Source organism: Gossypium arboreum, chromosome 9 (assembly GCF_025698485.1).
Source record: "Gossypium arboreum isolate Shixiya-1 chromosome 9, ASM2569848v2, whole genome shotgun sequence".
Taxonomy (NCBI): Eukaryota; Viridiplantae; Streptophyta; class Magnoliopsida; order Malvales; family Malvaceae; genus Gossypium; species Gossypium arboreum.
Window position 1 is genome coordinate 6,175,046 of NC_069078.1, and position 23,564 is coordinate 6,198,609.

General features: G+C 33.5%; 4 protein-coding genes and 1 pseudogene across 8 annotated transcripts; 1 reads left to right on the forward strand and 4 right to left on the reverse strand.

Annotated features, from left to right (window-relative positions):
• Positions 1 to 7,342: 7,342 nt before the first annotated feature.
• On the reverse strand, positions 7,343 to 8,216 carry LOC128280405 (MDIS1-interacting receptor like kinase 2-like). The gene is made up of 2 exons (XM_053018556.1): positions 7,997 to 8,216; positions 7,343 to 7,740 (listed from the first exon to the last, which is right to left on the reverse strand). Exons 1-2 carry the CDS (start codon positions 8,166 to 8,168, stop codon positions 7,343 to 7,345), a joined length of 570 nt encoding a protein of 189 aa, XP_052874516.1. The 5' UTR covers positions 8,169 to 8,216.
• A 156-nt stretch (positions 8,217 to 8,372) lies between these two features.
• LOC108455581 (MDIS1-interacting receptor like kinase 2-like) lies at positions 8,373 to 9,990 on the reverse strand. Its single transcript, XM_017754128.2, has 2 exons — positions 9,953 to 9,990; positions 8,373 to 9,858 (listed from the first exon to the last, which is right to left on the reverse strand). The coding sequence occupies exons 1-2, from the start codon at positions 9,988 to 9,990 to the stop codon at positions 8,373 to 8,375; spliced, it is 1,524 nt and encodes a 507-aa protein (XP_017609617.2).
• A 1,720-nt stretch (positions 9,991 to 11,710) lies between these two features.
• Positions 11,711 to 12,505, forward strand: LOC108455582 (uncharacterized). Its single transcript, XM_017754129.1, has 2 exons — positions 11,711 to 12,139; positions 12,194 to 12,505. The coding sequence occupies exons 1-2, from the start codon at positions 11,711 to 11,713 to the stop codon at positions 12,503 to 12,505; spliced, it is 741 nt and encodes a 246-aa protein (XP_017609618.1).
• A 5,492-nt stretch (positions 12,506 to 17,997) lies between these two features.
• Positions 17,998 to 19,555, reverse strand: LOC108455583 (MDIS1-interacting receptor like kinase 2-like; annotated as a pseudogene).
• On the reverse strand, positions 18,695 to 23,114 carry LOC108457343 (uncharacterized). 5 transcript variants are annotated; one of them, XM_053019210.1, is made up of 3 exons: positions 22,697 to 23,114; positions 20,338 to 21,771; positions 18,695 to 19,962 (listed from the first exon to the last, which is right to left on the reverse strand). In XM_053019210.1, the coding sequence occupies exon 2, from the start codon at positions 21,616 to 21,618 to the stop codon at positions 20,347 to 20,349; it is 1,272 nt and encodes a 423-aa protein (XP_052875170.1). In that variant the 5' UTR covers positions 21,619 to 21,771; positions 22,697 to 23,114; the 3' UTR covers positions 18,695 to 19,962; positions 20,338 to 20,346. The 5 variants fall into 5 exon arrangements, with proteins under 5 accessions (XP_052875170.1, XP_017611846.1, XP_017611848.1 ...); XM_017756357.2 differs by having other exon boundaries at positions 22,817 to 23,113; XM_017756359.2 differs by having other exon boundaries at positions 22,845 to 23,112.
• Between the last annotated feature and the right edge of the window lie 450 nt (positions 23,115 to 23,564).

Below are 23,564 nucleotides of genomic sequence, written 5' to 3' on the forward strand. Positions count from 1 at the left end.
ATTTGATAGTTTTACTATTATTTCATTTTAACAATATTTATATAATTGTGAATGTTGTTTATCATTGTTTTATGAAATATTATGTCAAACGTAATTAAGTATTAAAGTAATGGCTCTTTGTAGATAAAATTTTGATTCATATTTGAATGACAAATTATTTTATCTAATTACTTAATATTTTACTATCGGTTGGTTCATATTCTTTTATTTTCATTACTTTCAAAATTAATAGGCTTTTATTTTAAATTAGACTAATTATCATTTAATTATTAAATATATATTTAAAAATTATAAAATAAATTATTTAGTAAACTTAAAAATAAACAAGTAAAATATACAAGCACGAGTTTGGAGAAAATTTTGAACTAACAGTAATACCCTTTATTGTTAATTATATTACTAAACTAACATTAGAATAATATTTTATTAGTATTATTATGTGATAATAATAAAAGTAATATTAATTAAATATTAATTAATATGATAATATAATAATGTGAAACTAATTAATTTAGTCATATTAAAACAACATAATATATTATTAATTAATTAAATTATTAATCTAAAATATCGTTAATATAATTGGATAAATTAAAAATAATAAACATCAAAGTATTTTTAATTAAATAAGTATAATTTATAAATATATAAATGTGATTTTATTATAAATATGATAATAATTAATAATTTAAAAGTAATTTTTATAATTAATAACAATTAAATGTATGAAATTAACATTATATATATAAAAAATATAATATAAAGATATTGGTAATCTAATCTATAATGTATAAATTTATTTATTTTAATTTTATGTCAAAACTAAAAAAATGTATTTTATCATTTATTAATATATTTTTATTATTAATGTAATAGTTAATATCATATTAAATTAAACTTATTTTTAGATTAATTATTACTTAATTAGTGTTAGTGTTATAGTTACATACCAAATAAAAAAATATTTAGCGTTATAAATATACCCATTAGCAGTACATTTTCATTAAAAAATTATGATTATGATTATTTTTTATGTTTAATTATTATTATTATTATTATTATTATTATTATTATTTGATATTATTTGTGGTATTCAGTAGTTTTTCTATTTGTTAATTTAATAATATTAATGTTTTTGAAAAGTAGAACCGATAATAGAATACAATAGAGAAAGGGTTGTATGAAACTGTAATAAATTAATTTCTAGTAGGAGAATGATAAATTAAACTTTTCCTCCTGATTTTTAGTATTTTTAGTTGGATTTGAATTTTGTAAAGAGGAAAAAGCTGAAAATCAGAAGGAAAAATATGATTTGCCATTCTCCTATTAGAAAGAAATAAAGATGACGTGAAATCACAATTTTATACGATCCCTTCTCCTATGCAATAAAAGTGGAAATTTTTAAGACTTAAAAAGGTTACATTAAACAATCTTATTGCTGTGGAATTGGAAGTCAAGGTCTTCCTTATAATTTGGTTTGATTCCAATTTCAACCTAATCATTATGGCTGGTTTGATCTCAATTTCTCCACTACAAGGGGAATGTTAAATATTAGTGGAGAAATTGAGATCAAAGAAAAGTGATGTGAACATGAACAATTTCATTGGTAGAAAATGAAGAGCAGATTTGATTTGTCTTTTGATCACTTTTAGAAAACAAAGAGCTCAATGTTCTATTATTCTTTCTTGAAGCTTTTCATGAAGCAATAATGATAATGTTAAAACCTAATTTTTTCTAATATCAGTTTTACCTGAAAATATGCTCAGTTAGATATTAAAAATCATGATTCACTTTCTTTGTTCAATGAAAATATGCTCTTCGTGGAAACTGACCGATAAGTTTTGAATACGTTTTCTCAAAGAAAAAGGGAAAAAAAAAAGTTTAAGGCCATACTGAATAATACAATTACATTGAACCATCTTATAATTTATATTTACATTAGAAAATTCTAATTTTTTTTTAGATTAAAGATATTAAAGTCTGCCTCATTCATCTTCTAAACTAAAGTGGACACACTATAGGTTGCTTTTTGTATTTAAATGTAAAAAGCTAATTATAAACCGTGTTGGACGTGCTTTAGTAGAAAATGATCAATTCAATGCATGGAAATATCGTAGAAGTTGCATACTTCCACTTTCTTCCTCGTGGAGTCTAATTTTCAATACCTGTAAGGCATACTTACAACCCAAAGTAGATGAAATAGTAGAATAACAGAACAAAAAGAAAGTTTGGAAACTTGAACTGGTGCAATATATCCGTAGGTTCCAACAAGCATTGTTTGATTAGATGAGTCAAGGTCAATGAGTCTATAGCTGTGGCAAAATCTGAGACACAAGCCTCGAGATTGGAGTTTAATAAAATGTTATTGCTTGATGAACTATTGGTGCGTGGCAATCATGATGCGGATAAGATAAAGCACATGTTGTATCTTTGATTTTCTTGACTCTTTTGATCCAATCCAACTCCATTGCTTCTATACATGTTTGCTAAGACACAAAATAAGCTCCCTTGAACCATGTATTCGGTAAATAAAAAAAATGCATCATTTATGAAGACAAAATTCATGAAGTTTTATGATGTTCTTGTGTCGTATTTCAGATAACATTTTTGCCTCATTCTTGAAACTCTTGTCAAAAGCTAGGACCTCTACTTCTCTACGATGAAGTTTCTTTAAGTCAACAATCTTTCCACTTGGTAATTGCGCTCTATAACCACTACTATAAAACCACCAATCCAATACAGTATCGGATGTCAAAGTCCTCCGTCACTTCAATCATATCTTTGAATGCAAATCTTCCATCAAAGTTCTAGATTGAGAATAAATATCCATCTAGCACGGACACGAACACGCAATAGGCGTACGAAGGGATATGAATACGATAACACAATAATTTTTAAAAAGTGAGGATACGGATATAACATGACACACCAATAAAAATATTTTTTTATATTAATATTTAATAAATATATTGATATTTTTATCATTATCATTAAATTAGTTTTCTTATTTGTGCGAAGCATAAACATAATTAAATTAGCTATAATCCTAAGACTTACGAAAATATGACAAAATTTGGATCTAATAATAAGTTATTAATAAGAAAATTAAAATAATTTAATATGTGCAGATTGTAATATTGATTATAATTATAAAACAATACTGGGGTGCGAGGTCGAAGCTCCAGTGATATGGACCTTGCCGCACAAGTTGAATCTGTATAGAATTATACTTCTTCTATTAGACGGGTTGTTTAACTCTTGAAAATTGCACATAGCCGCAAACCTTTTTATTGTTGTTTTTACAACTTTAGTGCCAATGAGTTTTCTCAATAAAGATTTTTCATGTAAAATCTGCATGTTTTTTTTTTTTTTGGCTCATTAATGCCTTTACCTCTTGTAAAAGCAAATAAGATTAATACACCCAAGACCAACATTTTCTGCCTACTGTGACCACTCATCAACACTAACAAACCGTACAGTCCTAGGACCAGGTTTTTCAAACATCACAGCAGCAATAACCACCAAAAATACTACAAGAAGTACCCCAACACCACAAACCATACACAAGAAATCTAACATTACAAACAAACTCACCACCAAGCCTTAAACATACAAGTTCTACTCATCCCTGCTATTGCTAGTGAATCTGCCATTTCATTCCCATTCGCCTCAGCAATTGAAAAAGATAATTCCCCCACTCTGCTCAACCTCCTTTCCAGATCAGCAAATATAACTTGATGCGACCAATGTCTCCTTGATTTCTCCATAATCCAACTAAAAACCTCCCTTGAACCTAATTCAATAATCAAAGAACCAGACCCCTTCCAGCCGATTTTCAGTAAAAATATCTAGAGCAGTGATAATAGCTCCCAATACAGCTGACTCAGAATCTCCTGCATCAATTGGACCCGAAAATAAGGCTCTAACAATTCCTTCCTCATTTCTCATCACTCCTCCACCACCCCGAGCACCCTCAAAAGCAATACCACTAACGTTAAATTTAAGCCAACCATGAGGTGGAAAACACCAACCCCTAGGATCAGACTTAGAAAAACAACACTTATTCGGACAAAACCACCATAATCTCTCATTAAACCTACACTCATCAAAAGCAGCCCTGCCCCATAATAATCAATATTACAATCTGCACATACTAAATTATTACTTTATGATCATTTCTACTACCATTATCGATGTATAATATAATCTATACATTTAAATAATTTTGTATATAATCAAATATTTAAAACTACTCATTACATGTAGCAATAAAATAACTGTGTTCAACATACATGTAAAGTTTTGCATCTGTTCAGTAATTTATCATATCGATAAAAATGTTATTTTTTTTACTATATATGTTGAATAGTTTTTTTTTTTTAATTTTGAAATAATAAAATTTATCCGGGTTCAAGCTCATAGGAAAATAAGTAAAAGACTTTTATTTGGGTAGCTCCTTTTGGTCGTAGTTTGATGTAAAATTAAATCGTTAATTATATGATACTCAAAATATAATTTAATTTTATGGAATATATTACCAAATACAAGTTGATTAGTTAGCTTTGTGCATCTACTTGTCTTTATCATTTTAAGAGTAAATTGGAGAGTCCAACTGATGTTCTTCCTTGAACAAAGCGACTTTGATATAAAAGCAATACTATTCTATTTTACTAATATCATTACATGCAATTCCTAATTAATTACATAATTCCTTGAGTGATATTTACCGTGAAAGTAAATATTGATTTTTATCACCAAATAATTGGATGAAAGTGTAATTGTTGGAATATTAATTATTTCTTTTATAACTAAAAATATTAAGGAATGGAATAGTTATGGATGGTTATAGTTGTTAGTTGAACAGCAGTTAGTAGTTAACAGTTACTGAAGTTGTTAATAGTTAGTTACTAAAGTCTGTATAAATATGAGAGCTGGTAATTCAGGTAAGAGTAGAATACAATTGGTTTCTTTTACCATCATCATGATTGATTTCTTGTATCTCATTATGGTATCTGAGCCATAATCGTTTTTTTTTTCTTCTTTCTTTGCGTCTTGCTCATGGCCACTAAAGGTGTTTCTGATAACATAGCTACTCCAGTCGATGGTTCTTCTCCCGATCCTGGTGATGCTTCTTTGCGGAAGATACAACAGTTTCCCAAGCATGACACCGTGAAACTTTGTGAGAATAAGTTTCTATTGTGGAAACAGCAGGTCCTATTGATTCTTGAAGGTTATGGATTACAAGATTTTGTGCTTGGGACAATCACTACTCCTTCACAGTCAATTGTTGATAAGGATGGTAATCTTGTTTCTAATCCTGCATTCTTATTTCATAAGCAACAAGACAAACTCTTGACTTCTTGGCTGTTGTCTACCATTTGTGATGAGATCTTGGTACATCTCACTAATGCTCAATCAAGTTTTGATGTCTGGAATACTGTAGTACGTCGTTTTGCTTCAAAGTCTACTTTGACAGTCTCTACTTTGAGACATTCTTTGTACTCTCAGAAAAAAGGTTAGTTAACCATAAAAGAATATCTGACCAAGATTAAGAGTCTTTGTGACACTCTGATGGCTGCAGGGAGTGGTATTTCTGAGCAAGAACAGATTAGTGTTATTATTGCTAGTTTACCGGTGGAGTTTGAATCAATTCGAGTAGTAGCCTCTACGATGTGTGTTCCTCTTGATCTTCTTGCTGAAATGCTTATTGATTGTGAGACTCAACAACAGGACTTGGTTTCTAGTGTTTCTTTTCAGGCAAATGTTGCTCAAAAACATGAAAGCACTGAAAATGGTAACAGTCAGTTTGATGGAAGATCACGATCGTCCTACAGGGGTAATGGCCGGTTTTCTCGAGGTCGTGGTCGAGGGAGGAAGTTTGGTCATTCTGAGCCTCAATGTCAGCTGTGTGGCCGAATCGGTCATACTATTCATAAGTGTTATTATCGATTTGATGAAAATTTTGATGGAGTTTCTGATCAGTCTATGCAGGCTCACTGTCATCAGTTTCAGGATTCTTCCAATTTGTCTTGTGCATGTTGCTCTCATAAGGTGGACTCAGTTCCCAGTGATGGCTCCAAACCAGACCGTTGTTGTTCGAGTTCTCTGAATACAAACACTTGGTATCCTGATTCAGGAGCATCCAATCATGTCACTAATGATTTGGATAATTTGAAGGATGCAGCACCATACACAGGTAATCACAAGCTTTACATGGGGAATGGACTGCCTGTGCCTGTAGCTCATGTTGGCTCAGGTCGTTTTACTGCTGCTCGTCGTGTTTTTCACTTGAAAAATGTCCTGCATGTTCTTAGAATTTGTAAAAATTTTAAATTAGTAAAAACTACACTTTGACCCCCCTAAAATTGATAAAAAAATTGATTTAATTCTTCTAAAATTATAAAGATATAGGCTATTAAAATAATAAAATTATATTTTTACAATCGTAAAAATTACAATTTAATTTGGCCCCTAAAAAATTTTTTTCGCTTAACCTCTACCGACCTTTACAATGAGTACGTGCGGATCTGCTATTCTCCATTGCATTACATGTCTTTTGTTATGGGGTTTTAGGTATATCATTTTGAAAATGAACATCATGCATGATTTTGGAATTTTTATTGAATATAAAAGGTAATTTATTCCAAACTTTTTGAATGGTAATTAAGCATTAATAGTAAAGTTAGAATTTTGTCAAAACGTGATAAGTTGCATTTCGTAAGTAGATATCAGTATATTTAAAAATCAAACCTAATCTTTATTTTATCAAATTTTATTAAATACTATATTTAACAAATTTGATAAAGTATATTTATTAAAATATAGTTCACATATTTTCACATTATTTTAATCAAATCCTTTATATATACACATAAAGTATATATCATGTAAAATTTTAACATTATCAAATCAAATTAATTATTAGAACATTTCTATAATCAATTTAACTTTTGTGACATGTTAAATATAATTAAACTTTAATTGTGTTATGATCATCCTAACCAAAGGATTTGATCCTATAGGATCTTGTAACATTGGCAATAACAATAAAATAATTCTAATGTTACAAACAGTGAGTGACATTTGGCAATGCATCACTGCTACCCAACTTGTAACAAGTCATGGTTCGAGATAACCTTCTGTGATAATATTATTATGTAGTACATCCCTTTCTCCTTGATATCTACATTTAACACAAGTCATGAAACAGATACATTTGTAAAGTTCAATCTCTTGCTTCTTGATTCCCGAGTAGATTAAGATAAACAAATAAGCGTATTATCTTATATCAATTCATTTGAGCATTGTCATGCATTTATAGTCTCACCAAATCAAATACTATTTATTTATAACTTTTATTGTTCATAAACATTTTATGATTCTTAAACTCGATAAGAGATATTTCATGGAGAGGCATTGAAATTGGAGACTTGATGTGTAGAAATTCTTGAGACACTAATTGCATTGTTGGTCGAGCTTTGGGTTTGGCCCATAAGCATGCGAAAGCAATCACAGCAACGAAAGTGATGTCTCCTACCATTTTTTGACTTCTTGGGGATGATAATCGAGGATCCAAAATTTCCTTTAGCATGACATTTTGGATACTAGATGGTGGTGATGATGATGATGATAGTATTGACAACAATTCACCAGGATGCTTTCCCATCAATATTTCCAATGTCATCACTCCAAAGTTATATATGTCACATTTTTCTGTCACAACCAATGAATAAGCAAATTCTGTAATTAAAAAAAAACATAGTTAAAAATAGATATTAATTTATATTGTGCATTCAATTGTAGGTGCATATATAGTTGCATTTGAATTCTCTAATCTCAAGTTAAAACAAAAATTTTACTTATATTTGATCTTTGTTTATTTTGCTTTTCCCATTTGTTTCTCTCATATTATTCTATTATGTATATCAAAATAAATAATCAGTACAAACTAAGAACGGATGAAGGTAAATAAAAAGGGAAAAAGGGAGTGAAGAACCTGGGGCAATATATCCATATGTTCCAACAATTATAGTCTGATTAGATAAATCAGAATCAAGAAGTCTTGCAGTCCTAAACTCAGCAATAAAAGCTTCCCATTCCAAGTTCAACAAAATGTTATTGCTTGAGATGTCTCGATGAACAATTGGAGGGCTGCAATCATGATGCATATAAGATAGAGCATGTGCGACACCTTCGACAATGCTCACTCTTTTGGTCCAATCCAAATCCACAGCTTCATCATCAATGCTCAAGGCATAAAACAAGCTTCCCTTTTCCATATATTCATAAATCAAGAACATGCAACGATTGTGGAGACAAAATCCGTGAAGCTTGACGATGATCTTGTGTCATTTTCTGTTAAAAACTTGATCTCATCGGAAACTTGTATCATAAGTCGGCTGCTCAGCTTCTAACCGATGGAGTTTTTTTAAAGCAACAACTTTGCCACTTGGTAAGACTGCTCTGTAGAAACTTCCATAACTAGAAGTTCCAATGCAATATTTGATATCAAAATCCTCTGTTGCTTTGAAGATGTCTTCAAATGCAATCTTTCCATCAAAATTCCAAATAGAGAATAAATCTCCATTTTTGGTTGGACTTGGATCATGTTTCAAAGCTGTAGCTCTATATTGTCGGCAAAAGATGAATATCACCAATGCAAAAGTTGAGAAAAAAAATAACAAAGTTGGAACCAGAATAACAACAAGCAGAATGTGCTTCACTACTTTGCTATTTCTTTCTCGGTTTACATTTGGAGATGAAGGGCAAGGATGGAAGCCTTGAATGGAACCACATAAATCCTTGTTGCCTGTAAATGTCTCATGTGCAAAATGCAATAATCTATATAGAATTGGACCCCTCAGGGAATTAAATGACAAATTGAGTCTCTTCGGATAAATTCGAAGTTCAAGAATCATTCCCGTTAGATTATTCCGACTGAGATCTAGAAGACTTAATTGAGTTAAACTCCCAAACTGGGAAGGTATCAGTCCTTGGAGAAGGTTATGGCTAAGATCAATGTTTTGGGAATTGAGTGGAGAAGGTATATCTCCACTAATGATGTTATGGCTTAAATCAAGTTGGTATAGAGATAAGCCACCAATTTGCAGGGGAATCCTTCCACTCATGTTATTGTTTGCCAAAATTAAGGATCCGAAATTTGACAAATTACCAATCCGAGTTGGAATAGGTCCACTCAGTTTGTTGTCTGCGAGATCAAAGTATACCAGAGCATTCAAACTCTCAATTTCATTGGGTATGTGACCTTCCAAAAGATTCGAAGCCATGGATAGATACCATAAACTGGGTAAATGAAGTAGAGATGAAGGGATAGAATAGAAAATGTGATTGGAATCAAGAAGTAACTCTGTTAGAGTGATCATATTTCCAATTTCAAAAGGGATGGAACCATGTAAAAGATTTCTGGCAAGGTGCAATCTTTCCAAGTTGGTCAAATGGCATAGAGATGAAGGGATGGAATTGGAAATGTGGTTGGAATCAAGATGTAACTCTATTAGATTCGTCATATTTCCAATTTCAGAAGGGATGGAACCATTTATTTTATTTTCAGAAAGATATAAAAATTTCAAGTTGGATAAATTACCCAAATGTGGAGGGATGACACTTTTAATTTGCTTATGGTAGAGGTCGAGAGAGACCAATTTTGTTAACTTGCCCAGAGAGGAAGGGATGTAACCTGAAACGCTATTGTAGGATAGATCCAGTGCAACCAAATTCGTTAGTCTCCCAATATCTTCTGGAATGGATTCATTAAGCCTGTTGTTTGAGAGATCGAGGTACCAGAGCTTTGAAAGTGCTCCTATTTGAGGTGTTCTGCCCCTATTCAGGCCATGGCCTCTAAGAAAAATCTAGACGACACCTCCAGCATTGCATTGGATACTAGGCCACATACAATGGTCTCCAACTCTCTTTCTATAATTACTCCACCAACCTGTTTCCATCAACGCTTTTGCCTCTGCTGCCAGCCATTCAGAATGATCGTTTGTTGCTCTTGTAATTCCACTAGTGATTACAATTATAGAGAGTAAAAAGAAGGTAGGGATACAAGTGGAGAAGTAGGATTCATAGCTATTAAGTTGAGGGCTGAAGCTGCAGTCCAATTCTCAAACATTAGCTTATTTAAATACACATAAAACTGATTTAATTTTATTGGATATATATATATGTTAATTTCAAAGTCTTTAGTCATTGTCTAACACATATTCATTAATTTCAATGTCTTCCTCTTTAGCAAATGTTGTGTTTTTCTTCGTTGAAGCTTCTAAGCAGGTGATAAGTGAATAAAAGGTGATTAATATAATGCCAACTTTCTGTTAATTCTTAAGAGAGATATTTACAGCTGATGTAAATATGAAATTTCATCCTCTTTTTTCAAATATTGCTTGTTATATTAGTTATTTAAGAGCACACCAAACACAATGATGTGTGTGTTTAATTCAACTATTTTATTTAATGTGGTAATATAATGGCAATAGTTACTTTGAATCATTAATTCCTTCTTGAATCTCTTTCTCACTCTTACCTTTGTTTTCTGTCTATATTTGATAGATAACACCATTAAAACAAAATGTATAAAGTGGTAAACCAGAAAACAAATTAAACCAAGTATTATCTTCCAAATTCAACTAGCCTAAGTAAATTCATGAGACCAGCAAGCTGCCATTTTTCCTTTTAAATCAATGAGATATTGTTGAAGTTAGTTCCCATGCAACACATGCAGCAACAAAGGTGGACATGCAGCTCATGCAAACTTATGCACATAAGTTTTCCTAATGAAATACATGCAACAGGAGATGTTAACGCTACTGTTTCATCTCTGTTTCATTTTGTTACTTTAACAATGTTTTTGTAATTTAGTTCATTTTGAATTATGTTTGGATGAAAATTGATGTAACTTGATGGTAAAAGAGCTGGTTACCAACTTTGCTCAAATGTACAAGTTAACATCACCTAGTTCCAATGTATTAAGTGGAGTTAGGTAGTGTTTAGGTGATGAATTTGTTGATTTTTGACCAGCCAATGTCTAGTATATGTAATGGCTTTGAGCCAAAGTTTCTTTTTGAATGAAATCATCAGATTTTCCTTCCATATACTCTATTTTTCTTTGCTTGCTAAATTTTGTTTCTATTCCTGCCTGGAAGCTCAAAGCTTGAATTTTAAGCATTTTTTTCTTCATTCTTCATCCGGGTACATTACATTGCTATTAAACTCCAGATTGAAGTTCTTACTTCATCTGGATAAAGTGTGTCTAACACCAACAATTGGTATCAGAGCTCATTTCTTAGTGGACCTGTCATATTTCAACCTTCAAAACAATGCTACATCCGGCTTCTCACCAGCTGCACCACCAGTCTTCAATGGAGAAGGCTATCACATATGGATGGTTAAAATGAAGACCTACCTACAGGCATTTGACCTATGGGAGGCGGTCAACTCAGATGTTGAACCAACACCACTCAGAGCCAACCCAACAGTGGCTCAAATGAGGCAGTATGCTGATGAAAGGACCAAGAGGCACAAAGCCATGTCATGTATCCAAAACTCTGTGTCAGATGTGATCTTCACAAGGATTATGGCTTGTGAGACACCAAAACAGGCCTGGGACAGATTGAAGGAGGAGTTCCAAGGTACTGAAAGAACAAGGCAACAGTAGCTTCTAAACTTGAGAAGGGACTTTGAGAACTTGAAGATGAAAGAAGAAGAAACTGTCAAGCAGTATTTAGACAGAATAATGGCTGTAGTTAACAGCATAAGGCTCTTTGGTGAACAATTTGATGAGGCAAGGATTGTGGAGAAGGTGTTCTCTACCTCACCAGAAAGGTATGAAGCAAAAATATCTTCCTTAGAAGATTCAAGAGACCTAGCAAGCATCTCCTTAACTGAGCTCATCAATGCCCTCTATGCTCAGAAGCAAAGGAGAGCTAGCAGGATGGAGGAGCACCAAGAGGGTGCTTTCCAAGCAAAGACCAAGTCTGCTTCAAGTTCCTCAGCCTACAAAGGCATGAAGACCTCGAAAAACAGGCCTAAGCCTGGTGCTGCAAGAGGAAGAGATCAACTTTGCAGATTTTGTAAAAGGCCTGGTCATCCAGAAGCCAAATGCTGGTTCAGACCAGATGCTGTATGTCAACACTGCAAAAAAAAGGGGCAAGTTGAAAGGGTATGCAAATAAAAGGGCAGACCTGGCCAGAATCAAACACAATACAAAAATGCTGAAGCTCAAGTGGCTGAAGACAGTAGTGACCATGAAGAGCAGGTCTTTGCTGTTTCATGCTCAGCTGGCCAAAAGAAAGGTTCAAAAGGCTGGTTGTTGGACAGTGGCTGCACTGACCACATGTCACCTGATGCAACCATCTTTAAGACTTTGGATAGAAGCTGCAAGACCAAAGTGAAAGTTGGTAATGGACAGTTCATAAAAGCTGAAGGAAAAGGGGATGTGCTGATATGCACTCCTACAGGCAATAAAGTCATCCAAATGTGCTACTAGTGCCTGAGATTGACAGAAACCTTCTCAGCATTACTCAATTGCTTGAGAAAGGTTATTTTATTGTGTTCAAAGGTGAAGAATACCACATATGTGATCCAAGTGGATCCAAGTTCATGTCAGTCACTATGACTGAAAAATGCTTTGAAGTCAGCTGGCCAAGTGACTTACACTCAGCCTGCATTGCCTCTACAGAAGATTCCAAGTTTTGGCACTAAAGGCTTGGGCATGCCAACTTCAGATCAATGACTCAGATGATCAGTGAAGACTTGGTTGAAAACTTCACCAACTTTATTGAAGAAGAAAAGGTATGTGAGGTCTGTCAATTAGGAAAACAAGCAAGATTGCCATTTCCTACCAATCAAGCATGGAGAGCCTCTGAGAAGCTGCAGCTTGTACACACAGATGTGTGTGACCCCATGAAGACTGAAACATTGAATGGAAGCAGATTCATTTTATTTACTGATGATTACTCCAGGTATTGTTGGGCATACTTTCACCAGAATAAGTATGAAATACTTTCAATATTCCAGAAATTTAAAGCTGCAGCAGAAACTGAAACAGGCTGTAAACTCAAGACCCTTAGGTTTGATAATGGAACAGAGTATACTTCATCCGGACTTAATACCTTTTGTGATGAAGTATGCATTAGACACCAACTCACCAACACTTATACACCTCAACAAAATGGTGTAAGTGAAAGGAAGAACAGGAGCTTGATGGATATGGCCAGATATTTACTGTTTGAGAAGAATTTGCCCAAGACCATGTGGGCTGAAGCAATCAATACTGCTGTCTACATTCAGAATAGGCTTCTAACCAAAGCACTTGCTCACAAGACACTTTTTGAGGCCTAGTTCGGGTTCAAGCCATCATTGGCTCATATGAAAGTCTTTGGTTGCCTATGTTACAGCCAAATACCAGCTGTAAAGAGGGATAAGTTGTCCAAAAGAGCTATTCCTGGTATTTTAGCCAGATATAGGATGGTCAAGAAGGGCTATAGGATCTTAGACCCTTTAACAAACAAAATTCAAGTAAGCAGAGATATGATCTTTGATGAAAAAGGATGCTGGAATTGGGAGAAGAATAAGCCAGAGGCTGTTTCTGAAGAGCTGATGGCTGATCATGCTGAACCTAATCAAGTTAGTCTTGAAATGGACATTGATGACATGCCAGTCAGAGGCACTAGACCTTTGGCTGAAATTATGAAAGAGCACAAGTTGCCATATTGGAGCCATACGGTTTTGAAGAAGCTGAACCTGATGAAGGATGGAAACAGGCCATGGTTGAAGAAATCAAGATGATTCAAAAGAATCAAACATGAGAGCTAGTTGAAAGGCCTACCAACAGAAAGATTATTGGTGTTAAATGGGTCTATCGAGCCAAACAAAATGCTGATGGCAGTCTAAACAAGCTGAAAGCCAGACTTGTTGTCAAAGGCTTCAGTCAAAGATATGGCCTGGACTACTTGGAGACTTTTACACCAGTAGCCATACTTGACACCATCAGATTGCTAGTTGCTTTAGCAGCACAAAAGCAATAGGCCATTCATCAGTTAGATGTCAAGTCTGCATTCCTAAATGGCTTCCTTGAAGAAGAGATCTACATTGATCAGCTTCAAGGCTTCGTTGTGTCTAGCAATGAACAAATGGTGTACAGGCTGAATAAGGCGTTGTATGGCCTGAAACAGGCTCCTAGAGCCTAGTATGCTCGAATTGACAGTTACTTGGTCAGTTTGGGATTTAACAGAAGTGTTAGTGAGCCAACACTATATGTTAAGAAGATTAAAGTTGAAATACAGCTTATTGTATCCCTCTATGTCGATAACCTTTTGGTGACTGGAGGAGATCAAGACATGTTGGCTGAATTCAAAGCCAAAATGAAGGACATGTTTGAAATGTCTGACTTGGGGCTAATTACATACTTTTTGGGAATGGAGGTGCGCCAAACAGAAGGAAAAATCTTCTTGAGACAAAGAACATTTGCCTTGAAGGTTTTGTTAAAGTTCTCAATAGAGAATTGTAAGCCAACAAGCACTCCTATTGCTGTTAGAATGAAGTTGTCAAGCCAAGGAGATCATGAACCAGTCAATGAGTCTATCTACAGGAGCCTAGTTGGTTGCTTGTTATATTTGATAGCAACTAGGCCAGATATCTTGTTTGCTATGAATATGTTATCAAGGTTTATGCATTGTTGTAATGTCCAGCACTTTCAAGCAGCAAAGAGAGTGCTGAGGTACATCAAAGGCATTCTTGACTATGGTGTGTTATTCAACAAAGCTGAAAGTTTGAAGTTGAGAGGCTATACTGATAGTGACTGGGCTGGTTCAAGTGATGATATGAAAAGCACCTCTGGATATGCTTTTACCCTTGGCTCAACCATGTTTTGTTGGAGCTGAAGGAAACAATCGATGGTGGCTCAATCAACAGTAGAAGCTGAATATGTTGCAGCTGCCAATGCTATAAATCAAGCCATTTGGCTGAGAAAAATTCTAACTGATCTTAACCTACATCAAAGGGAGGCAACACAGATCTTTTGTGATAACAAGTTTGCTGTTGCAATTGCAAAGAATCATGTCTTCCATTGTAGAACGAAGCACTTCAACATCAAGTTACATGTGATAAGGGAGATGGAACAAGCTCGAGAGGTGGAGCTGATTCATTGCAATTCAGAGGAACAGGTTGTTGATATCTTCACAAAGGCCCTTGGTGTGTCAAGGTTTATAAAACTGAGAAAGCAGCTAGGTGTTACAAGCATGGAAACTAAGGAGGAGTGTTGAAGTTAGTTCCCATGCAACACATGCAGTAACAAAGGTGGACATACAGCTCATGCAAACTTATGCACATAAGTTTTCCGGATGAAATACATGCAACAGGAGATGTTAACGCTACTGTTTCATCTCAGTTTCATTTTGTTTCTTTAACAATGTTTTTGTAATTTAGTTCATTTTGAATTATGTTTGGATGAAAATTGATGTAACTTGATGGTAAAAGAGCTGGTTACCAACTTTGCTCAAATGTACAAGTTAACATTACCTAGTTCCAATGTATTAAATGGAGTCAGGTAGTGTTTAGGTGATGAATTTGTTGTTTTTTGACCAGCCAATGTCTGGTACATGTAATGGCTTTGAGCCAAAGTTTCTTTTTGAATGAAATCATCAGATTTTCCTTCCATATGCTCCATTTTTCTTTGCTTGCTAAATTTTGTTTCTATTCCTGCCTTGAAGCTCAAAGCTTGAATTTTAAGCATTTTTTTCTTCATTCTTCATCTGGTACATTACATTGCTGTTAAACTCCAAATTGAAGTTCTTACTTCATCCGGATAAAGTGTGTCTAACACCAACAGATACCCCTATTTACCCATTTCTTCAAATCAAGCACAAATAAACCATGAGATCAAAATTTCCCATTTACTCCCTTTTGGAAAGAGGTGGAATTTTAATTTAGTTGTTATATACTTCAATATTTTGAACCTAATTTTCAAAACAGATTGGTTTCAAACATTAGACAGTGAATGAATAGCTAAACAGGGTTGGATTCCAATTGAGTCGGTTGATATGAAAAGTAGATTTATTAACACTAGACATGATCAGGGGCGAAGAAAAAAAATTTTTACGATATAATTTCACCATTTTAATAGACTCTATTTTTATAATTTTTAAATATTAAATTAAATTTTTATCATTTTTAGGGAGATAAAGTGTAATTTTACCTTTACTAATTTAAAATTTTAAAAATTTCAAAAAGCTTAAATGAAAATTTTTCTATTTTAAGAGTGGTCGAGGTTTGCCAGCTCCTGGTCTCGCTCCTAAACATGATATGATTATATGTAAAAGAAAACCCTAAACAACAACACAAAATATACTAGCACGAACAACGTCATGATCTTTATAATTCAAATTATTAATACTTTTAATGTTATATAAGTTTAATTTAATATGAACATAAATATGAAATGGTAAAAATTATACGGATACAATACTAAATAGACCCAGAAATGTATTTATCTTCTTAATAATTTACAATTGACGCCTTGAAAATTAGTCTAAAAAATTATATAACTAATAATTCACCATTTCCACTAGCAAAAAGGAAAACAGATAAGGTGCCATATTTGTTGTGAGATGACGATTCATGTAGCATGCACGACTGGTAAACTCTTTAAATTTGGCTTACTCTTTAAATTTTTCGAACTCTCCAAGAATGGCTAACTAATCAAGATTGGTGAATAGAACATGAAAGATAGACCAAATGAGGTAGACATCTATAAATCACTTGGCGGATAGTTTTTCTAAAGCAACAACTTTACCACTTGGTAAGACTACCTTATAAACACTGCCATAATCACATGTTCCAAACCAATATTTGATATCAAAATCCTTTGTTGCTTTCAAATGTCTTCAAATGCAATCTTTCCATTGAAGTTGCGTTATGTTAAAAATTCAAATCCCAAAAACTTTCCAAAAATGAACTTTAACCTCACTTTTTTATAATTATTCTTTAAATACACAATAAATAAAATATAAATATAAATAATATAGTTAAAAATATAAATAACATAATTCAAGGAAAAAATATCACAAATAATTAAAAAATTACGCACTTATCATTGAATCCTTAAAGCCCCTGCCAAATCTAAAGGATATATAGCTTTAACTTCTTCCCATTTCTAGGCTATACAATTAGAGCGCACCAGATCCAACTTAAAATCTAGAACTAGCAATAGAGTGCAGGCTGGGTTGGCGTTAAGGTGTGGACAACTTGTTAGCAGTGTTGAGGTTTTTGCAACAAAAAACAGAAAAACATGAACGAAAAGAAACTGAAGAATGAAAGATGATCAGCAAAAACTGTTAGCTGATGTGTTCTTCATTAAAAAATTGTTCACTTTTATGATTCAAATATCCATATTTACCAATTGAAAATATGCTTTAAAATTTTCAAAAATTACAATTTTCCAACATGCTGAACTTTACGATAAGTATGCGCCCATTCCCTTCTCTTCTCTATTTTATTACATGTTTTCTGGTATGGGAATTAACTATATCATTTCGAAAATGAGCATCAGACATGAGTTTGGGATTATCATTCAATGTGCAGGCAATTGATTTGAAATATATCAAACTCTCATTTCGAATTTGATTAATTATATCGTATTTGAGTTTTACTCCGACTTCGAATAGTATAAAATTTCTCCCCCAGTCGTGGTTTTATTGCAATGAGAGTTGCATTGAGATGAATTACAACTGCAAATTTCCGAACTTTAAGATGCTCATTGTCACTTAACAGCGTAAGCTTAACTGCATTGATGATAATGAATGAAATAATTGTAGGAAAACAAGAAAATAACTATGAATAACAGTGTCATGCCCTAGTGAATATTGATTCCACTTATCACTTTCCGTTGGTCCCTAAATTATCAAATCAACTTTAAAATTTTCAATAAGGTAATTTCTTAAATTAAATCAAACTCAATAACCAAAATCTAGCCTAAGGAGATATTTAAATGAATATGGTATTCATATCCTCTTTAAAAATGTCATTTATTTGTGACTTTCATCTCTCATAAATATCTCATTATTCTTAAGCTTGATCAATGATATTTTATGAAAGAGGCATTGCAATTGGATACTTGACGTGTAGAAATTCTTTAGACACTAATGTCATTGTTGGTCAAGCTTTGGGTCTAGCTCGTAAGCATGCAAAAGCAATGACAACAATAAAAGTGTGATGTCTCCTACCATTTTTCGACTTGTCGGGGGTGATAATCAAAGGTCCAAAATTTCATTTAGCAACGAGACGATGATAATGATAGTGATGACAATTATTCACCAGGATGCTTTCCCATCAATATTTCCAATGCCAACACTCCAAAGCTATAAACATCACATTTTTCAGTCACACCAACGAATAAGCAAGTTCTATAATTAAAACAAAAAACCACTTAATTAGATGTTAATTTATATTTTCTATTCAAATGTGGTTGCATGTATAATTGCATTTGAATCTTCCAATCTCGAATTAATTTTTTTTTTATATTTGATCTTTCTTAATTTTGCTTTTCCTATTTGTTTCTATCATATTATTTCAATATGTAATTCAAAATAAATAACCAATACAAAGTAATAATGGATGAAACTAAATAAAAAGGAAAATAAGAGAGTGAAGGTGAAGTACCTGGGGCAATATATGCATATGTTCCAACAATTACAGTTTGATTAGATGAATCAGGATTAAGAAATCTTGCAGTCCCATAGTCAGCAATAAAAGCTTCCAATTCAGAGTTCAACAAAATGTTATTGCTTGAAATGTCTCGATGAATTTGGAGGTTGCAATCATGATGCATGTAAGATAGAGCCTGTGCGACACCTTTGACAATATTCACTCTTTTGATCCAATCCATTTCCACAACTTCATCATCAATACTCAAGGCATAAAACAAGTTTCCCCTTTCCATATATTCATAAATCAAGAACATGCACCGATTGTGAAGACAAAAACCCATGGAGCTTGACGATGTTTTTATGTCGTATTTCTGTTAAAAACTTGATCTCATTTCGGAAACTTGTATCATAAGGTGGCTGCTCAGCTTCCAATCGGTGGAGTTTTTTAAAGCAACAACTTTGCCACTTGGTAAGACTACTCTGTAAACACTGCCATAACCACCCGTTCCAATGCAATATTTGATATCAAAATCCTCTGTTGCTTTGATGATGTCTTCAAATGCAATCTTTCCATCAAAATTCCAAATAGAGAATAAATATCCATTTTCGGTTGGACTTGGATCATGTTTCAAAGCTTTAGCTCTGTATTTTCGGCAAAGGATGAATATCACCAATGCAAAAGTTGAGACAAAAAATAACAAAGCTGGAACCGGAATAAAGACAAGCAGATTGTGCTTGACTTTGCTATTTCTTTCTTGATTTACAGTTGGGGATGAAGGGCAAGGAAGGAAGCCTTGAATGGAACCACATAAATCCTTGTTGCCTGTAATTGTCTCTGGTGCAAGATGCAACAACCCATCTGGAATTGGACCCTTCAGGGAATTAAATGATAAATTGAGGTTTCACATAAACTAGAATTTCAGGAATCATGCCCATTAAATTATTCCGACTGAGATTTAAAATGTTTAATTGAGTTAAACTCTCAAACTGGGAAGGTTTCACTACTTGGAGAAGGTTATGGCTTAGATCAAGCTAGTATAGTGATAAGCCACCAATTTGCAGGGGAATCCTTCCACTCAATTTGTCGTCTGAGAGATCTAAGTATTGCAGGGCATTCAAAATCTCAATATCAAGGGGTATGGGACCTTCTAAAAGATTCGAAGCCATGGATAGATACCATAAATTAGGTAAATGAAGTAGAGATGAAGGGATGGAACCATGTAAAAGATTTCTCTCAAGCTGCAACGACTGCAAATTGGTCAAATGGCATAGAGCTGAAGGGATGGAACTGGAAATATAGCTGGAATCAAGGTGTAAATTAGAAACAACTAAAATTTATTAAAAATTAGAAACAAAATTATAAAATCATAAAAAATATAAAAAATAAAAAATCAATATTTTAAAATTATAAATTAAAATTATAAATTATAAAAATTATAAAACGTTTTTTATGTATTTTATAATTTTTATGATTTTTAAAAATTTTACAATTATTTTTCTAATTTTAAATATTATTTTATATTTTTAAATAGTGTTATTCAAGTCTTGACACATTCTCTAAAATAGTGCAACATATTTCGCAAGAATGGTAAATAAAATAAAACTAAATTTAAAAAACATAGTCAAGACTTGAATAACATGATGTAATTGCTAATCAGGAATGCCAAAATATAACCTTAAAACATCATAGAGCTTTTGACGAGATAATCTTAGGTCCAAGACTGATCCCATGTAGAAAGAAGGCATTTCCTCGATATGTGAAAAATCTCTCCTCAGGCCCTACAAACCATAAGTGACCTTGCAACTCCAGATTCCCTTTCATACCTGCTGTTTCCCATACAAACTTGAATAACCCCAGAGCCCTATCCAACTGCTTAACCCCACTCCAAACCATCTTCTCCTCATTTGAAGTCAGAACTCTTCCCATGCACAAGGTAAACCTATTCTCAATACCGTTGCCACACATTGCTCCACACAAATCCACTTCAAGATCTCTAACCTGCCCGTAGAGGTAATACAATAAAAGTGTGAACAAGCACCGTGACGAGTGTCCCAATGTCTTAGATAGCTTCCTTTGTACAAGGCTTTCTTGGTGCCTAGAATCCTTATACCCAATACTGTTATCAACTAACACATCCCTAATCTGAGACACACCTTCTTTCATCACCTCAATCGTTTTCAAATGATAAAGCCATTCCTTCTCACTCTTCAAGCAATTAATGAGATCAGTAAACATCTCAAGAACATCCTCCCATTTGCGAGGAGAGTCAACAACTTTTGCAGACGAAAGTCGAATCCATGAAGCAGAATCAAAGTCGTAAGAAACAGCAGACTCATCCAAGAACTTAAGGCAGCTAGAAACTATCTGCTTACCCATCTTAGTTCCTTTACTTGGGAGTTGGAAATTCAATAAATCAATCTCCAATTTCAGTTCATTCAATATTTTCTCAAGGGCACCCATCCATATCCTGTGTTGTGTAACCTGAGGACATATTGTTAGACGCACCAACTTCCTCTGTTGAGCTGTAACATTCAAAACATTGCTCACTAAGGTTAATGAATTCACAATCATGGGCTCCCTTTCACTAGGTTTACCAAAACAGTCAAATGAAGATATTTTTTTCTTTAGCATTTGTTGAACTGATGGGGACCCAATAAGGACTCTCACAAGTGACTTGAAAGCATTCATTCTATGTTCAATTCGATCACTGATGATGATCGAATTGTCATTTGCATTCACAAGACGTCCATCAACTGAATCCACATCTTTTAACAAGTGGGCCAATCTTGTCAACTTTGAAAACGCCTTTTCGTACCATTCATGAGGTAAGACCTCTTTGTCGGAATCACTTGTGCAGTGATATAACATTGCATTAAAATGCAGAGCACCATTTAGGTTTGTTTCACAATACTTTGAGCCTTGGAGAACATTTTGAACAACTTTAAAAGCCTTCATCAGTTGGCCAAATCTTTTACTATGATATATCTAAAAAACTGGACCTCACAACCACCAATTATAAAACAACATTATCACATCAACCAGTCGAAAGTAGCAATACTTGTGCTTCCCATGGCTTCTTCTTCTTCTTAGTGCTTTCTTTCTTATTCACTGTTACATCCAAATAGGCCAAGCATATATATAAAATAGATTTTATAACTACAGGCTAAAAACAAGAGAAGCAACTTAAAAGCAAATAATGCAACTGAAAGCAGAAACCAACATAGCTTTTCAAACAATTGAGAATAGTAGAACAACAAATCAACCTAAAACGTTGAAATAGCCAAAACCTAGAACCTGTTCACTTAAAAGATTACAACTCAATTTCCCTTCATGTAAACATGCTATAAGCCTAGGTAACACAGATGAATATATCAGTAATCACACAAAAACTTCCCATTCAGATGATATATAGAGATACCTTGGGTCTACTTGAAATTTTCTATCAAAGTCCATTTGCAAATAATACCCACCAGCACACAAACAATCCCAACTAAGTTCATCGATGAGCTCCATTCAAAACTATTTTAAAGAATATCTACCCAATCCTTACTGATGAATGCAAACACCTAGCAGTATGAAAAAGAAAACATCTATGCATACACGAATCATGACAATCTCCAGTATGATCATGAAACCCAAAACAGCACAATACAAAATGCAAAAAATTGGAGGGAAAAACAACTAAACCCTAATACTGAATTACAAACATAGAACATTAAAATTTGATACAGCGACAACAGAAGTTCCCCCTTCTTAGACAGTCTTAGCTTAAAATTGTCAAAAGAGAAACAGAGAAAAACGAATAAATTGTCAAAAGAGAAAAGCGAACACTATCAGCTTCAGTAAATAACAAAATTGAAGAAATCAAACAGATGAAACCTAGAAAATGAGAATAAAAACGGATTAAGAACTAAATCATTCCAAGAATATTCGTTATGAACAATGTAAATGTCAGATGACATCTTGATTGCAGTGGTTGTTGAATCAATCACTAAAAGAAAAGGAAAGTGGCAAAAGATAGATCGATTAGTACTTTTTTAGAGATGATTTTCAATAAGACGAAGCTAACAAAAAGCAAAGAGAGCTCTACTCAAAATCGGAAATGAGAGCCAAATATAAATCACAAAGCGATAGAGTAGATACAGTTAAGTACTGAGAAGATCGCCACGAAAAATCATTACGATGTCGGCGGCAACGGTGAGAGTGAGAGAGACTTTAAGCCGAAAAATTGATTGAAGAGGAAGAGAGCTGCACTCCGGTGGTATCAGTTGGCCCGAGGGACGTCGGCGATGGCTGACTGGATAGTGGAGTAAAGGCGGCCTCTAGAGCAAATGGAGGAGAGTAAAGAGTCAAAAATAATAAAGGAACCAAAACCCATCTGGGACCTTCGCGTGAAAAAGAGCGGAAGGGAAAAGGAGAAATTTTCTCTTCAGTCCCTGTCACTTTTTGGGTAAACTATTTTTTAACTTTTCCTTTTACATATTTAAAATTGAATCCTTTTAATTTTCATATTTCAAATTTTAAATCAACTTGCTAAATAACGCAAAAAATAAAAATAAAAATAAAAGCAAGGATTCATATGCTTCTTAATAATAAATAAGCATTGAAGCTATTAACATAATTAAGGATGACGTTTACGGAAACCCTAGTTTTGGAAAGAAAAATCTATACGGTATTGAAGCTTCTTACCCACGGGATTATTCTACATATCTCTAGAGAGGACAATAAACTTGCAGACAAGATCATTAAGGCAGTAAAGGACAGAAGAACCGATTTACGGTTGATAAAGGAGTCCACACAGATGTCTTTTGTTTAGTGTTTGATTTTTAAGTTGTTTTGTATTTTCACAAAAAAAAAAAATGGGACATAATATTTTATTTATATTATAATATTTACGGTTA

What these genes read in the sequence shown, in the direction of transcription:
- LOC128280405 (XM_053018556.1), bottom strand. Translation starts at nt 8,168, where the DNA reads ATGCATCATGATTGCAGCCCTCCAATTGTTCATCGAGACATCTCAAGC. An exon ending in ATATGGATATATTGCCCCAG is followed by an intron (nt 7,741 to 7,996) that starts GTTCTTCACTCC and finishes TTTTAATTACAG; the next exon opens with AATTTGCTTATTCATTGGTT.
- LOC108455581 (XM_017754128.2), bottom strand. Translation starts at nt 9,990, where the DNA reads ATGGCTGGCAGCAGAGGCAAAAGCGTTGATGGAAACAG. An exon ending in AAAAGCGTTGATGGAAACAG is followed by an intron (nt 9,859 to 9,952) that starts GTTGGTGGAGTA and finishes GATTTTTCTTAG; the next exon opens with AGGCCATGGCCTGAATAGGG.
- LOC108455582 (XM_017754129.1), top strand. Translation starts at nt 11,711, where the DNA reads ATGAAAGAAGAAGAAACTGTCAAGCAGTATTTAGACAGAATAATGGCT. An exon ending in GCTGGTTCAGACCAGATGCT is followed by an intron (nt 12,140 to 12,193) that starts GTATGTCAACAC and finishes TGCAAATAAAAG; the next exon opens with GGCAGACCTGGCCAGAATCA.
- LOC108457343 (XM_053019210.1), bottom strand. Translation starts at nt 21,618, where the DNA reads ATGAAGGCTTTTAAAGTTGTTCAAAATGTTCTCCAAGGCTCAAAGTAT.